The sequence below is a fragment of the Diorhabda carinulata genome, chromosome 11 (assembly GCF_026250575.1).
Source record: "Diorhabda carinulata isolate Delta chromosome 11, icDioCari1.1, whole genome shotgun sequence".
NCBI classification, from domain to species: Eukaryota; Metazoa; Arthropoda; class Insecta; order Coleoptera; family Chrysomelidae; genus Diorhabda; species Diorhabda carinulata.
Genome location: NC_079470.1, coordinates 14,713,935 through 14,732,889, shown reverse-complemented (window position 1 = coordinate 14,732,889; position 18,955 = coordinate 14,713,935). Strand labels below are relative to the sequence as shown.

General features: G+C 29.7%; 1 protein-coding gene across 3 annotated transcripts in view; it reads left to right on the top strand.

The window, feature by feature from the left end:
• The first annotated feature begins 1,912 nt into the window (after window positions 1-1,912).
• The window catches only part of LOC130899471 (glutamate receptor ionotropic, kainate 2), a 102,175-nt gene continuing 85,132 nt past the window's right edge, over window positions 1,913-18,955 (top strand). For 2 of the 3 annotated variants that reach the window (XM_057809421.1, XM_057809423.1), the window contains exons 1-2: window positions 1,934-2,071; window positions 4,246-4,502. In XM_057809421.1, the coding sequence (XP_057665404.1) occupies window positions 4,424-4,502 (79 nt within the window). In that variant the 5' untranslated portion in view covers window positions 1,934-2,071; window positions 4,246-4,423. Of the gene's footprint in view, window positions 2,072-4,245; window positions 4,503-18,955 lie in introns of all 3 variants that reach the window. The other variant, XM_057809420.1, reaches the window with a different exon arrangement.

Below are 18,955 nucleotides of genomic sequence, written 5' to 3'. Positions count from 1 at the left end.
CGGGGATGAAGTGTGTAGGTATCTAGTTTCTGTGGTATCGTAAGATACCCAAGTCTCATACCCCTTGACTATCCGAGATAGAAAATACCACCCCCTTCATTGTAGCATGTCAAAACCGAATCTGATTTCACAAGCATCGGTATTTTCAGGTAACAACCGTGTATGGTAGGAACTGCGATCGCAACGCTGACGCTGATAGAAATAGAAACGGAACTTACATTGTGAATTTTCCTTGTATAAAGTGAAATTCAATTTAATTTTATTTAAGCGATAAAGATGGAATATTCGATATATATTTCAATTTCATTTAATTCTTTTAAAGATGGAAAAAATACATAATTAAAAAGTTACAGTGAATATAATAGGATAACAATATTATCACAGTCTAATTACAGAGTTAGCGCTACAAATTTTGTCGTTCTAAACTAACTTCAATAATTAAGGTTAGCGTTAAAAGTTGTCCGAATGTAACAAACTTAAGTAGGCACATAAAAGGAACGACGCGTCGTACTCTTGTTTTACAATGGTCGGGTGAGAGTTGACAAGTCCTGTGTGCTTTTCTAAGCGGATTTTTAGGCCAGGCACTTTAATATTCTCTTTTACACATAAAATTACTCGCATTTTTTATTTTTTCCATTACTATCTCTTTATGTAACCTTAAATAATGATGATCAACTTATTTATGGGAAAGAAGCAACGAAATTTTTCTATTTATATAAATTGTACAAGTACAAAATTTTATCATTTCGATCATATAAATATATGTCTACTTTATTTGCGATCTATAAAAAGATAAACAATTGAGCTCATTTGGTTTAAATATTCTATTTGTTGAATGTAACGAGATGATCGGGTGTTGTAAGTTACTTTAAAGATAATATGCACAGGGCTACTGGCCTACGAGTCCAGTTTGTGCCTTTATAAATAGATTATAATGTTTAGAGACTTTAAACTCGGGACTTTATGAACTAAAGATTCATTAATTAACAGGCTCATTCTAAAAACAGATTTAGTTAGGGATGCCGCACCGATGGTTAAATGTAATTATTATGAAAAGTTCTCACTAAATATGTGTATTATTGATTAAGTATGGAATAATATGTTCGTTTATTGAAAAATCAATTAAAAAATCGCGCCATACTGGTCCTTAAGAATAAGAATAATTTATTCCCATCTGTTCTATTCGTATTTCTCGGAGAAATTGATTATTGTTTTTTCCTAAGAGGAATGCGAACGAACCTTATAGATTGATTAATCATTTGTATGGTTATTAGCAATTATTCGAAAATGGTCTTGGAAAATGAGAATATATTTAGATATACCATCATGAATCAATAGATGTTAGTTTTGTAGAAAAATAATTCTTGGAATTTGACTCACTTATTTATGTTTACAGTAGAATTAGGAAGCGTCCACATCCTCGAGGGATTTAGATCAGAGCAAACTATCAACAATCAGTTATCTTGCGATACTAAATGTCATAGAAAATGAGTAGATATTCCGCAGAACATGTGATTTTCATACTAGACGTGGAGCAAAACGTTTCGAAGATATTCAGAATTTATTCGAAATGTGCTCGAATTAACTACCATGAATCAAACAATGATATCAGTGCAGATATCTATATCTTTTTACTTCTGCCCAATTATAAAGAAGAAATTATAGTAATCCCATCAGCATCGATATATGCGAAACCCACTGTAAACATAAAAAATTGGAACTAAAATTTGAATTGTACTCTCAATGTGTGCAAAAATCAATGTATTTGTTTTGTTAATATTTAGTTCTATTCAATAAACTATCCAAAACTAGTGTCTACTGTCATGTTTTGGCCAGGATATAAAACTTTAATTCCATGCTGTTTCTATTATGACGATGTCGACCGTAACGGAGCATCATCGTCAAGGAATTTAGTCGTCCCGATGGTGAGCGTCGCTTCCCATTCAGTAGATCCGGGACGTCAGCCAAAGGCGTCACGTGTCGCTCCGGCGCTCAGGAATGTAATCGCGTGGATAGAAACGTTTCGAAAAGTGATTATGGATAATTTTTGGATAAAAAAGTGCATGTTTATGTAGGTACCTATCATCTCTTAGAAACGCATCCGTCCACCATTTTCTTGATACAATTTTTGTAAAATTTTTAATCACAAAATATTGATTTTTCTAAATTCTGAATAATTTACATTATTATAGTTTTTTATGAAGTTTCATTTGTATGTATATATTTAGATAAAAAAGGAATATGATTCATGTCGTATTTGAATTCATTGCTACGTTTTTGTATGTAGCATAAAAGTAATTAACTCTAGGCATTCCAAATAATTTTACGAAAATGTAGTAACATTAGTAGAAATAACTATTCAATAAAATTGCCTCCATCAAAGCATATAAAAAATGGAATTTGATATTAAAATGACCATTCCTGTATTATTTCATAATAAATGAAAAATATACTGGAATTTGATCGAAGATATGTTGTATAGTTTTATGTTTCCAGATACTTAATCATTACAATAAAAATTTTTACTTTAATAAATAGGACCCGGTTGATAACTACATTTACTTCACCAAGAATAGGCTGTACTTAACTGACAGTAGTTATATCCAAGATTTTTTCCAATAACAACCAATTTGCCAATAAAGCATTTTTGTTTTATTTTACTTCCCAATATCCAATCCCAACAAATTTTACCCAAAATATGATTGTAGGTTTTTCAATTTAGTAGAGATTTCTAAGTTGTGTATTTTTTAGTATAGTTTAGTAGCAAGGTTCAGTATGCAGTCTATTGCAAATTCTAGTGTGATAATAGAAAATTTGGAAGTGCCGCGTAAATCACAATAAATCGGTCCTTTAACAATAATCAGAAAACGTTAATATTTAATTATTTTAAAACATTTTATGTGTTTATTACACAGTGGAAATAGTTAGTAATACGCTTGGGAAATGATTTACAAAGTAATTGAAGATGAAAAATGCGAGGAACTTCAAAAATCATATTATTTAAAATAGACAGTACACAATGTTCTTGGTACGTTAGGATATGATGAGGATTACACAGGAATAAATCAAAGCATACTATGGAAATGGACCATATTGTATGCACAAGAAGTTACCTATAAGATTATAGAATAAATGAAAAATCAATATTAATTTTAGAAAGATATTTTATTTAGATAAAGTTAATTAGGGGATATGTATAAATGTACACTCTATATATCCATTATATTTATACAAATGTTATTTAATACCGATAATATTCGCGGTAGAACAAAAAATATTTAAACTATCTACTTAAAGAAGTGATATGCCTATGGATTACGAATTCCCTAATTATTTTAATACCTTCTTCTCAATCATAAAAATAAACTTCAATTATATACAGTCAAATCGCCTTTATTTTTTATATGTTGAACTTTTCGTTTTCGATTAAATTGTGTGTCAATAAAAAAGTGGAACCCGCCTCTGATTTCATTTAATCATGTTGATTTCCAACGAAATGTTAATGAGATTAATAATTTTAGCAAATGAAATTGCATATGACATTATCCTAATAAAAACATGTATGTTGCTGAATGAAATGTTCATAAATACGTTGGTTTAATATATACAAACATATTTCCGTTTCAAATTAATCGTTGAATGTAGCTTTTAAATTATAATAAACTAACATATTCTTCAAATGATAATTTCTAAAACATTATACTAGGTACGCCCGAAATTAGGTATTTCATAAATAACAGAATTTTTTGGTAAAACAATAAAATGTTTACGAATATATTCTGTTGAATGTACATTTGAAAATTGAATATAACGCGGCTAAAGCAGCAGGTACATATATAACTATACCCTAGACTAGTTTATATCTGAACACGTACAATCCCTAAATATAGGGCAATTTCCCACAATGTAAGACTCTGAATAATTTAAAGGCGTAATCTGAGCTATACTGAACGTCTTGCATTATGTAAACATCTTTTCAAATATTCGAGAAAGTCGAGAATTTCCCGTTTAAGCTTACCTTTCAGTAGATGCTGGAATGCTAATTCGATACAAATTTATTATTACACTTTATCTAGGATACAGACTACTATTTGACTATTTCTATTTTCAACATACAGGTGAAACTAATAAAAGCGTGCCACATCAAAAATATAATGAAAATGGCGTATTGGATTTTAGTTTGTTGTTTTGCTAGAGTTAGATAAACAAAATTAACAATATCACAAAGTAATTTTTTTGTTCCAGATATTAAGTCACAATCTTTGTACTACAGTAGAATTTAACGTATGATCCGCCTCTACAATAATTTATTGTTGCGTGAATAAATTTGACTAGAGCTGTGCAAATGACTGAAAATTAATTTAGCACTATGACTTTGTGTACGGGTGATTGTGAATTGTAGAAACAGTCTGGGAGCAACAATATGCATATTGTGACATTAATTAGTTTATTGCTTTGGAGTAACTTTGGATATGCGGGATTGCCGCCTGTTATCAGAATAGGTAAGTCTTTGGATATATTTCAATTGCTACAAAAACAAAGCAATTATTAAAAGGAGAAAGTCCTTTTTATGATCTCAAATTTATATGTTTCTTTCATTTAAAAATAAACGGCATACAGAGTTTTCTATTCAGAGTGGAATTAATTACTGCCATTGAAATTCACATGATTTGATCACTTTTAGATAATTATTATTTTCGAAAGCGGACATTTGAAATCATAATACCAACAATTTTAGCTTCATAATCCTTCATAAGCATTTATTGGTTAATTGAAAACAGGACATTAATTTCGGTGCTAATAGAAACATCTGAGTTGGAAATTAAAATAAATAGTTTGTCGTGGACAATCGAAATCTATTCCACGTTAAATTATCGATGTAAACACGCGAATTTGGGTTCTAAGATGTAGGGGACCAATTTTCTATTGCATCTCTTAATTTAAAATTCAGTAACGTCAAATCCACTTCTATAAAAACGTTAGGTATTTAAAATTATATTTGCTTTAATTACTTAAAAAAATCTGTTTTGATCCATAATGTAATCTCAATTTAAATAATTTACGGTAAAACATTCTATTGAACCCCGTATCTAACAACCAAGTTCGAGGAATAATTAATAATTCTTTAGACAAAAAACTCAATTAATCTGGAAAGGAAACGAAGCAGACGGTAGATGAGTTTAACGAATTTAATTGCTTTCATCATCGGGATTTCTGGAAAGTAAGACAAACTTACTAATTGCTTTTACGATATGTGCCCTGTATAATCAAATACTGTTTTTCTTGTAAAAATAGAATCTACGAATGAAATAACTTGTAATAATACAATAAAAGGATGATTGAGTGAAGTGAATATTTTCAATAAAATTAAATGCAGGTAAAAATTAGTCATTCCGACAAAAATTCTTTCAAATATGTACGTTTTCTTAAATATATAGAAATAAAAAATCCGCTTCTTATTGATGGTATATTTGTTTTAAATGCAACCTCATATACTTTCTTAAAACTTATTGAAAGTTGTTTCAACTTATCGATTTATATAAACCGGTTAATAATAGTACAGAAATTGCGAAACTTTAAGCTTATCATATCTTATCTCAATCTTTATTGGTATAGTATTCACGGTTTGAGAGATTTTAACATATTATTTAATGAGTCTTTAAAATTATAATATATATCAGTATAATGGCTTCAGCATTTTTTCAAGAAAATATCAATGTTACTTTACTTATAAAGTTAGGTACGGAAGAGACTAGTGTAAATATTTGTACTTACATGTTGTACGAATTAATTTGGAAAATAAATCTTTTCGGTTCTTCAATTTCAATGTTAACAGAAGGATCTACGGAAAACAATGGATAATGAAATGTGACTCAATTAAATTGACGACACAGTCCCTCTAAAGCATTGGAATAATTTGAAACTTTCTCTAAGCTTTCACCGTCTCTCATTTTCACTCCAATCTGATTTTCACTGACATCATCTCACAAATGAACATTTTAATTCAATTCAAATCAGAGTTCCAAAAGTGGAAAATATTCAAAATTCATTCAGAGATAGAAAATCAGTAGCAGATCTATCATGCTTTCTCCATTCCAGTAGATTAACGTTAATATATGCGATAATAGTGATGAACACTCTTTCTTTCAAGAATAGTAAACTTTATTTAGTATTAACGTATATATGGTGAGAAATTGAGCAGCATTATTAATAGTAGATTATGTGATACAATTTTCATTATATTTATAGCTCTCGTTCGATATTATGAAGATTTTTTACTTTAACTTAGGGTCTCTCCTAAAACCGAAGTGGCAAACTTACAAAAAACAGTAAGTATGTAGGGATGGAGATTACTGTGTATTCATTTTAGGAGAACGGTTCATAACGATTTTTTTCATTTTCAAATGAATGAATCTTTTTCATTGCGAATTTAGCAGAAACTTTTCCATTTTTTTGATGTAACTCTTGTCTTTATAAACAATTAACAATTTTCAGTTGAAGTATAAAAACCATGAAAATATTCCTTCAGAAATTAACGTTTCTATTAACGTTAAAATGAACTTGCTTAGTGACTGGACTAACATCAAATTGTTTAAGCATTTCTCATTAGAATAAACGAAGCAAGAATGTCTTGGTGCAGTGTTTATAAAACCAAATTAATTTCTTTTTAAATAGCCCAAGAGAAAAAATGTAACCGCTTAAAACTGATTCGCGCAAAATTAATTAAACAAACTTCTGTAGAATCTAAGACTAATACTTTATAAAAGACTTTGACTATTCGACTTTTTCTATTTGAAATTTAGTGGTTGTAAAGTTTTTAAAATCTTTGTACCTATCTCGATGGATTTATAGAAGGTTTATTTTCGCAAATAAACCAAAACAAAAATCATATGTAATTCAACAATTTTTCATATTATATTTTATTGAATGAAAAATTATCTGAAAGAGATAATCTAATAAAACAATTGTTGGTAGTACTCAAGTACTCTACGTGTGAGATAGATATCAATTCAATGTCAATCTGCTTGACGGGATGAACCTCGTTGTCAATTTTTCATTTTGATTATACTCAATTAATATAGATTATACTACCAGATTTATGATAAATCGAATATAAAATGTTTTTTGTCTCTTAGACGAAGTGGCTAGTATTTAGTTCAATTTAAATTTAAAAGCACACAGGAAAACGAAGTTGCATCGTTAGTGAATTTGCGAAACTAATTCAAACTGCTTTTCCAACGGAAAAAACCAGTAAATGAATCTAAATGATCTGAAAGACAGAGAAGGTGTAAGGCTGAATTACTACGGCAGATATTCTTGAGCTACGCTAACATTTTACCGAATGAAAGTACCTCGAAAGAATGCTATAATAACGTTTAAAGAAACATTAGTTGTAAATATTAGGGATAGTGAAAAATTCTTTCTATAAATTTTTAAGCCAGGTTATGTTTGATATCGTCGTAAATTGAGTTGCTTTGTTTTTAATTACAATTACTCTCATCTATTTTTTAATGAGCGGAAAATTAAATGTTAATTGGTATTTTGGTAAAATCACTGTTTTATTGCAGTCCATCACTGTCTAATACAAGCGAATGTAAATCATTAACGGAATACGAAAGCGATCAATCTTTTGTTCTTTCTCGGACAAAATCGTAGCTAGAACGTTTTGCAGAACAAATCAAATCGCTACTTGTCTCTTTCTCAAGCATTACAGAAAGATTAGTTCCTTCCTCGTTGATAATCTGGATATCTTTCCAAGAAACAATATAAAAATTTGAACAAAATATGCTTATTCAGAAAGAAATACAAGTAAGAAAATAAATAAAAGACATAACTAACTCCCAAGATGTTCAATTTCAGTGGATCTCAAATAATTTGAAGGATCTTGTCACAGCAAAATTTCTCTCACTAACCAAGTTATATGTTACTAACGATCTCACTCAATTTAATTTGCAATTTAGAATTGTAATTAATATGCTATTTAAGCTTGTAATAATATAGTATGCAAATGTACTAAATGGTACATTCTCTCGTAATTACCACAGTTAACTTGTTAAACATGCAAGAATATGTCCAAGTTAATGCTTCGTCATGTTGTCAAGTGAATTTCGTTGTAAGATCTTGTAGGAAAATGTTTATATATTTTATGGGTGATTTACAACAATGTACCTAATACATGAAATGAAAAATACAACGGAATTTAGAGCTGCTTTTTACACTAGTATTGAGGTTCATCATATTATTACCCATAAAATCTTGATGTTGCTCGGTTGATAAATGAGAAAAACTTTTTAATTGAATGTGTACTGAAATTTTACTACTCACGTAGCTACAAATTTAACCTGTTCGTAGAATATTTAAAATAGTTTTTCTGTTACGAAAATTCGGCATTTGATTTTTATTTAACTATAATAGGACAATACAATGAGAAGTGGCTATATCCATTTTCTACCATCATTGGATTAATTCCGGAGTTTCTGTTGTTGGCCGCTACATTTAACTTCTACCATGCTAATGCAAACTAACTGAAAGTTTGAGAGTTCCGATAAGACCTCGAACGAAAACAATGAAATAGCCTACATGCTGAAGGGTGCATTCAAGAAAGTAATTGATTTTATACGAGTTGGGTGAAGTAGAAAGTTAAATAACATAACCTTGAATTGAATATATTAGAAAATAAACAGTTTTTGCCGCTCATAAAAGTTAAGTTACGAATAGTCCATATAGGTATATTATAATTGAATCAGTGATTGACAATTTATTTTTTGGTTAAATAAGTTTTGGTGTTTGGATACAATTATGTTCAGAATACAAATTGAATGCAATACCTCTACAGGTGTTTCTCAGTCTTTAAAAGGACTAAATTTGAATTCAATTAATTTTATTACACTCTATAGTAATTTGGTTATAGAGCACAGCTGCATAGAACTTAGAATGAGAATTTGAAATATCCAATTCTCGAGGAAAACTTTGGTTAATGGAATTCACAAGTATTTTTCACAACCATGAATTCATATGATTCCGCGATCAAAATATGGGCTAAAGAATCTATTATTCAATTCATAGAATTAATTTGATTCCATTTATTAATGGGAGAGGAACAGAAACCGTATTTTTGGGTTTTTAATAAGAAATTGGGATAAACAACAAAATTAATTTGATCAGGAATAAACTAATCATAAAGTCACTTTACAACAAGCAGTAACAATCTATGTTACAGGAAATACGAACAAGATTATAATAGTAAAGGCACTCCTATAAATATTGACTTTTATGGCACGTAGTTTTATTCCCATTAGAAATACTTTCGATATAGGTCTTTCATGAATTAAGTGTAAATCCTGCAATATTGCTACTATCACATATGTGTTCTACTACTTTTTATGTGTTCGGACCACTCAACTTCCAGATAATTGACCGTTTTTTCATTCCACATTGTATACTTTAAGATAGGTTTTCTAAAAAATCTTAAATCAGCATTGAAGTTTTAATAAGTATAACTTCATTACACTTATATAACATTCGATAAATAATGATGGAGTGGAGTTAACACAAGGAAATCGAATCGAGCGAGTGGAGTAAGTTGTTTACTACATATTTTTCACGCTCTATTTATATGATGTCTCTCTATTTCTTCCAAAATTCCGTTACGAATGGTTTTATTAAGATTTTTTATTGCTTCGTTCAAAAAAGCGTGCGAACTGCCGCTTTTTATATGCATCCTCATATTTCAACGAGGCTCCTCTAAGGATTTGAATGCATAAAAAGAATCAAAATCCTATTACGAATGTACATCTGAGACTCAACAAGATACATAAATCAAATAGAATGTATAATATATTATATAGAATGAGAAAAATTACCAACATACTACTAGAAAACGACTTTAGACACAATTGTAATGTGCGTTTTACGTAAAATACCTCTCAGAATTTTAAAAATCTTCTGCTGTGAGCTCTCCATTTCTTACAAGCCGGATTGCTGATCTCGCTATTTCTCTAAACTGGGACCGTTAGTCGTCGATAAACGAAAGGAATACTGAGTAGATTTTTCATAATTTGCCCGACCGGGAGGATCTTAAATTTGAGCGTTGATATATAGTGTGGTGGTTTCACTTCCGGTTTTTGCTTAGTATTGTAGCGAAATGAGTCTCCACATTTTGGCAAACCTTTCAATATCAGCCACATTTTCATACTTTTATTTGTATTATATCCTTCATATTATCTACGTCAGTGTCCATAATTTTTCATTTTTTCAAAAATGCTAAGCCTGTTCTCGACTGCACTTTATCGTTCTATCTATTTGCCTTTTTTGTTGATGTAACTCACCATCAGTATTGACAATTAGAAAAAGCGGAACATAGAAAACACCAGGGTCATTTTTCACGGTAATAGGCAACTCCATTTGTTTAGTTTCTTGCACGTTCCGAAAATGCCTGGAATTAAGGCTTTTAGTCTTGATTTATATTCACTAATCAATATGAAGACAAGTGTGTGGAACACGAATAAGGTGAAAAAACATCGACGGCTGGATTTAACTGTTTGAATAAAGTCTGCGTTGAAATTTTATTGACTTGTAATTTAAATCATATATTTCTTTAATTAAAATTCCTATATGTAATATCCTGATAGTAACTATCACGATTTTAGGAAAATTAATTATAAACTACAATTTTGGGTTATTCTAATTATTCCAAGAAACTTATGGTTTTATTCCCCACAATGGCATTATTTTTAATTTCGTTTAGTAATGAATAAATGTCTTATTTTCTTCATCTCTTATCTTCTTGATTCTTAGCCTATAAAAGCGGCTACAATTTCTTTTTAAAAAGTATTATTTTGATATATTCGTCAATCAAATATAATATTTAAAATGAGTTCTACAAACAGATATTAGAATATCAGCAAAATTCTCAAAAAGTGAGGGTACCATTAAAAAATCTTACAATATATAGTATAAAAGACCTCTGCGGATAAAGCGAAGTAGGAAAGTATTTTATAGGACGATCTTTCAGCCGTCGTGTTGGCTCCACAGCACCAACTCATAAATCTGTCTAGATCGGATCGTGAAAAAGCGTAGAATAGTCGACCAGCTAAAAATTTATCTATATATACATCTCGTGATTAAATACGCGCCAAACTGCAGCATGTCGTTTCATCTAAACTTAATAGGAAATCTATAAACCTTTGATCTTTTCTTTTCATGTTTAGCTTGGTATTACGTTAAAAAATAAATGTGTTATTCAAATATTTAATATCAGATTAAACACGAATTCTAATGATGTGAAGAAAATATATAGAATGAAAGTGCTTTCAGGACATAAAACAAAATTAAGATATGAAATCCGTTTATTTTTTTATTGATAAGTGAACAGAAATATATATTATTGCATTCTTATCGCTCTGGAATTGGGGGAGAACGACGAATTCTAAATATATTTCACATAAGAAGGATATCTTTTGAAAAGAATCAGAATATCACATACAAATCTTCAACAGTGGAAAAATAGATGTGTTAAACATATAAATTGTTTAAAATGTTACTAGTTCAGGTCTATTTGAAATAATGTTTCTCAAAATCGTAATTTGTCTTTGAAACCTTATCGATTACATATCAAAAAAAGGCAGTAACCAGAAGACTCCAGACTTTGTCTCTGTTTTTATTTTACAGAAGGAGTCTCTTGATTAATGTCGGTTTTCATATGTAACAATTCCTACGCCTCAATTTAAACATTTCTCTTTTTTATTGACGATGCAGTACATTTTTATAATTAATAGTGCAGGTCCACTTTCTCTTTTGATTGGAACTGAATACAATAATTTTTGTGTCACATTTTTGTAAAATCGATTTTTGCAAACTTCGTAAATTTCTCTGCATTGAATCGATCACGACCAGAAATCAGTGGAGCAAATTGTTTGCGGAAACTACGTCAGGGAATCTTAAAGCGATAGAATAAATAATGACTATCGCGATCGTTGTTAAAGTTTCTTCCCAAGACTACGAAATTTTGGTAAAACCGGTCGTGCATATTTAAATAGTTGATTATCGGTTAAACTTTTTGGTAACTTTTCGCTTTAGATGATTAACGGGCAACAGAGAGAAAAAAATATTAAATTTATCTTCCTATTTTATTTTAAATTTATTCATATGCTCGCTATAACGTGTTTAGTTTTAAAAATTGTTCTGATTTATATTGTTTTCATACCCAAAATACTGAAATATCTCATTCATTGTTGACATTCACGTTTGAAGCAACAATTATTGTGAAGGCAAAGTCAAAACAAAATAGCTGTTTTAATGGTGATGTATTCATTAAAAGGTTATGGTTTGATCACTAGATACTTAGTACAAACAATACATGAAAGAGAAATAATTAATACTGCAAGTAAATATACTTTTATATGATGGATATGATAATGATTCCAAGCTACCAAGCTTGTTCGTCATATGGACCATACATTGAAAAATTGGTCGATAAGATTTTGTTTTGGAAATAAGATGAGATAATTCAATATAATTCGTTTTTCTTTGCAGTTGCATTGTTGATTAAATTGGTAGGACTAGATTCAGTTAAACTGAAATGGTTGTACTTTGAATAACTATTTATGCAGTTTGTAACTTACGTCCACCAATCGCTTATGTATATCCCAAGCAAACCTGGAATAATACTCAACAGTAGCGCCACTAGAACGTTAATTCATCCTGTGCTTGTCTTATCGTCGCAACTAAATTAGCGAACCATTAATTTCCATTCAAACTATGTGATTGATCTCGATGTGTATTGGCATATAATCCAAAATCGAATGGACGACTAACCACCACTTACGGGATATAGTCTCTACACAATATTTAATCAATAAGTGATGGATATGTTGCTTCGATCATTGTATTAATCCTATATAATCATAAGAAGATAATTAAAAAATAGAAACCATTGTTTATTGTAACCAATTTATACACAGTTAAGTAACTTATACTGTTGTCTATTGTTCAACATAGTCTCCATTTTTGTCGACACCTTTAGCTTGAGAAAGAGGTGATATTCGCTGGAGGCTAACACTTCCATCTTTGACGGCCGCCGATGACATTGATGTGGTAGTTAGTCTAGCACCTTTTCTTGAAGCTGTTGTTCAATGCGAATCTTACTTTTGGTATAACCCTCATATTAGGATAAATTTATTTTATTATTTAAGTTCCTTTTGGCCATGAATGTATCATCACATGTTCGGAACTTTTTAAGTGGGATTTCTTCCCAGATGTTTACATACACCTTTGCTAGTACGTGCTTCTAACAATATACCCGTACCAGTTTATGAAGGATATTCTTTTATTTGCATTACAGTTTCTAACAATATTTGAAAGCTTTTACAATGGGTATTATTGATGGGTGTTATTTATTGACCATGGTCGGCATCTTGTCTATTTATTACAATATATAAAATATATTTTATTTACATTTGTTGTAAGCCGTTCTGGTCGGTTGTTGTGCTTCGTGGAAATTTTTTATTTTGATATTTTTATCATTTTAATTACAATTAAATTTTTGTGTATTGTTTATTTTTAAAATTAGAAATCGTTTTCTACTTCACTTCATCAGATAAGGTGCATCAGATCATTAGAACAATTACGATAAAAATTATATCATCCTTATGACATGCAATATGATATCTTTTTATTATTAGTAATACTCATTATTTTGTAATAATATATCAATATCGATATATCAAAATTATATTAGAGTATAAAAGTGGATCAAAGACTGACAATAGAAAAAAATAAATTAACCGTAAAATAATGATTATGTTTTAATAATAATAATATTACAAAACTAAAGCCTTCTTCCTATTCGATTTATATTAATTCTAGAGAATTGCGAGTCCAGAATTTTTGAGACACTTGAAAAATGTATATAATACAGAAATGTGCATTCCTTGAAAAACATTTTAACAATATTCTCTGAGTATGTAATATACTTAAAGAAAATATGCATATTGAAATAACTAAGTAGTCTTCTTCAATCCGAATTGTTACATAATGATAACAACATATACATACTCTTCTATTTTCAATCTACTTTAATCTTAGAATAAAAAATATTAACTTTGATTGGATTAAAGCCCTAAAAGCAAATGGTTGATTCTGCAGAAATCGTAAAAGTTACTTACTATTTCCTTGTGTTAGCCGGATCGTATTTCAGATAATGCTATTATTGTTTTAAGTTTATAAAACAAGCACGTGAAGCATTCTAAAAATGAATTAAGTTTTCATATTTATTTTAACCTCATGAATTTTCTACGATCTTTTTTATGCGAAACATAAGGAATTTGAGTTTGCAAAACAGAAATTCAATTTAATTTTTAATCATTCGCAGATTAGATGATATATTTCTTTTTTATTCTATCCATTGGTTTCAAACGGCGTAGGAATTTCCACATATGAAAACTTATTTGTAATTGATTTAGAAATTTAATTCTAACAGTTTTATATTGAAATATCAATCGTTAAGTTGTTGATTTTCAAATGTTGCAAAACAATTTCTGCTTTGAAATTTCCAAGTTTTCTTTGCTTTGATATAAGGCACAAATTAACAGCATCAAGGCTTAATGTTAATTAAATACAAATAACTCTGAGCCGTTTTTATAAGATAAATAAGCCGCTAGCATCATTATCACGAATAATATTTACCACTACATTGATAGGAGATAATTCATTAAAATGAGTAGTTGATGAATTATTTTGTGCGTGTTTGAGTTCCAAAAAAACTGTTACTGTTTCAGTGTATCATGTGGTCAGAAATGACGATCGCATCAATAAAGTTTTCATACGAAATTTATGTAATCTCTGAAATTCCTCTCGTTCGTATTTTATCAAGCGGTTTTGAATGTTTGCGAACTAATGAAAATTTCCAAAGCTCTTAAACCTTAATTATGTGGTCAACCAACATTGTCACACCGACTACCGTTAAATGAAAGAGGATAAGGAATATCACAAAGGCTCTTTCCACTACAATGAATACTGTCAGATAATACGATATAGTTAATTATGTCGGGGTATGTATTCGTCCCGGTTTGCTTATTATTATACTGGTGCATGTAAGAGGATTAAGCAAATCGTTTAAATTATACGTGGTTACCTTAATAAAGTATATATTCAGAAAACAATCGAATAGCTAGATAAGTTTACAAATAGTTGCATGTTGAAAAGACGAACACCATAATACTTATTCCAATTTAAACTTAGTAGTTTGAAATGTGGAGCAGCATCCTTGAACTAATTAATGTTTTAGTTTCGGGAATAAATGTAGTAGTAGCAATTTCGAAACTGCGCGATACTTTGTCTGTATAAAAGGGATATTTATTAGCCTAGAGTACTTCAAATTTTGTTGAATCATAATTTTTTGCATTAATTCACTCAATAATCAAACAAAAACCCATCAACAATTTCGCTTACCAAAAATCGACTTTCTGTCGTCGCGTTAACAATTTTCAATAGATTAATGTCAAAACTACTCAAAAGATAAGAAAGTTGATGTAATAAATCGTTAGAAGATTGATTACTGTATTAAGACTAAAAAAAAAAGAAATTACTCTTGAAATATTGTCTTACTCAATAAACAACAAGCAAACAAAAAATATTGTTTTTGGTTATAATTAATAATAAAGATGATTTCATTAGAAACAGTATGGAAAGTATTGAAAATAAATTGAAATGTATACAAGTTAATACCAAATATGATATTTTGACAACTTGTAGTTACAACATTTTTGCAAAATATATATTGTTATGAAAACATTAATGCTAATCAATTATACCTTTACATCTTAAATTTGCTTTTTTATTTTTATAAAATCATGTTTCTTGGGTTTAAAACAAAAGAAGTTACAGAATTATTTCCTTACCAAGCGCAAATTTTACTTTTAACATATTTATATTGGATTGTATACCATAAGACATATTTTCCAAACTTATATTAGGAACAAGTCTGATTTAATATCCTATATACTCAAATTAAAACAATATTTTTGGCGAAAAAAGTTTTTCAACCGTTCGTACCACAAACAACGACTCTAAGTTTTGTAATTTATCTTTGTTGTTTGACATCGCCAACTTGAACAAATCTATTAATTATGCTTGGATACAATTGACTCGTCATTGCCAGTAACCAAATCGAGGTTATACAATTTTTTCATTTCCATAATTAAAGTGTCATTACACATTTGAAAATCAAGCCTTTAAAATCGGCTTAGTGAATACTGAGTGTTTTGGAAGAAATTCCATGATTACTCTGCTTCTTGTTTGAGGACCGCTCTTTTGCAAAACTTTTACTGTTGGCTATGTGACAAATTTTTATTTAATATTCTTAGATCATTTTATGATGGTCCCTTTTATTGTTATTTCATGAACCGTGTCTTTGTAATACATTTGTATTCTAAAAATATCTAATAATCTTTCAGCACGATTCTTTTTATGATAATCCATCAATTTTAAGAGTACAGTAATCCTCAAAGGTTTTTTATTACCTTCTTCCTATCTTATATTTTACTAGAATTCGGCAATATCTCCAATAAACTTTCAAAAATAGTAACCAGATGACTAACAATTTTTCCCACCGTCGCAGATATCGATTCTAGAAAAGGCTAGTTTCAACATTCCTTGAATTATTATAATTTACACATAGGCACCGTAATCCTCAAAGGTTTTTTTATTGCCATCTTCCTATCTTATATTTTACTAGAATTCGGCAATATCTCCAATAAACTTTCAAAAATAGAAACCAGATGACTAACAACTTTTTCCTCCGTCACAGATGTCGATTCTAAGAAATTCGTGTTTATATAATAATACACATACAAAATTTAAAATTATCATTGCATCTCAATGTATAAACTTTCATGTTCAATTACGAATGTAAATGCTAATGTAATATCATCGCTTTGAATTATTGTCATATACCTAAGCATCATAACTCTCAACCAGGGGTGTAAGTTACACTAGGTGGACTCCATATCAAAATTTGTTGGGGGGCACTTTAATCTAACTGAACTGAGAGTTTGATAAATGTGTAAAAATTAATTAATGAAAGTAATAACTAAAATTAGTTAAGAAACATTTTATGTTCCAATATAAGAACTCTACTATCACGTCGCCTTTTTACTTCGGAATTAGATAAGACGTTTTTTTATATGCTATCAGTTTCATCAACTTAGTTGAATTTAGATAAATAGATTCTCTCAAGTTTCTGATTGGAATCAATTTATACTGAGTTTTTGGCTATCTATCATTTTCATTAATGACACGATCCAGAATTTATTGTCGGCAAACTCGATTCCTTCAAATTTTTGAATATAATAGAAAATTTAATTGCATAATTTGATAGACAAATCTTGAATTACCAAGACCATTTGTACAGTCATAATATATTAATTTGTGACTTGGTAAGCTTAGATTTTCATGTCTTAAGTTTAATGCAATTGTGCGTATGAGTTTTCATATTCAAATGTTTGGTTCTGAAATAACAAATTTAAAATATGTACTTTCTGAATGAATGTTACGAAATATATAAAATAACGTTATTGTTTGTTATCCATAAATGCTTAAGTTAAAATATGGTATGTGAAAATCAACGGCGTTTATTATTTCCAACGAAGATATAATCATAAATAATCCAAATTCATATATAACGATACAATTCGTTTTAATGTTACTGGTTGTTGTTGTTGCAATATTTTCAATGTACCATGAACGTCAATTTCCAATAATATTTATTTTTGAAATATTTCTATAAATAAAATCTAGTCAGTTATGTTAACCAATTTTTCACTCTACTAAATATATATTATTTATGCAACAGATTCTGTTTATTTCGAATTACAGTAATATTGTTAATTTCTCAGTATTTCCACTATATTATTGTTATAATTCATTAATACAGTGCATACATTGTACAGAGTTAATGTTAGAACAATTAAAAAATGTATCTCTTGCAAAGTATACGAGTGTCGAGATAGACAAATATTTATATTTGTATATGGCTTTATTGTTATCGAAATTTTTCTTCATTAACATCGATAAAATACACTTCTGCATGAGTTTGAATCAATCAAGTGTAGGTGATCTGCAGGAATAATAAGAAATCATTGGGTGCCAAACAAGGACTGTATGGCGGTTGACTCATCAATTCGATATTTTGACTGTTCAAAAACGTCTTTGTTCAATCTGATGTGTGAGAGTTCGCTTTGTCGAAGTGGAGAATGATTCATCTCCTGCGATTGGTTTCCCTGATTTTTTCGAACACTTCTAATAAACAAATGCTGGCGTACCATTCAGAAATGACCATTATCCCCACATATCCAGTTATTCCGAAGAAACAAGCTCGTCTTGAAAAACCCATACAGTCCATTATTGTTCATTTGCATAGATCCATGATCCGTCGCCTGTCACGATCTTATAGACGTCTTTTGAAGTACCGGGATTGAATTTTTTTGTACCAATTGACGCGAGCATTTTTAGCGATTGTCAAATTATGCGGTATCCAACGCGAACAAATTATTTTGACAGCCAAATGTTCCTGCGATATTGAACGAATGTGAGTGAAACTATGCCCAAGTAAGCCTCAATCTCGCGGTATTTCACATGACAATGTTGCAATATCAGTTTACGCACAGCATTGATGTTTTCTGGTACAATAGCCGATTTTGAACGACCTTTACGAAATTTACTCCGTAGCGAAGTTTGATCACGATTGAATTCGGAAAACCAGCAAAACACGGTGGCACGAGATAATGCTACATTACCAGCAGTCGAAGCGAGTTGATTGACACACTGTTGTTGATTTTTTCACCAAGATGCCAAACTTTATGATGGCAATGTTAGATTTGACATATTCACATCAGTGTTGTCATATCTTAAAACTTAAGTAGCAGCCCTCGTAGAACGTGATTGATTGCTAGCAGCG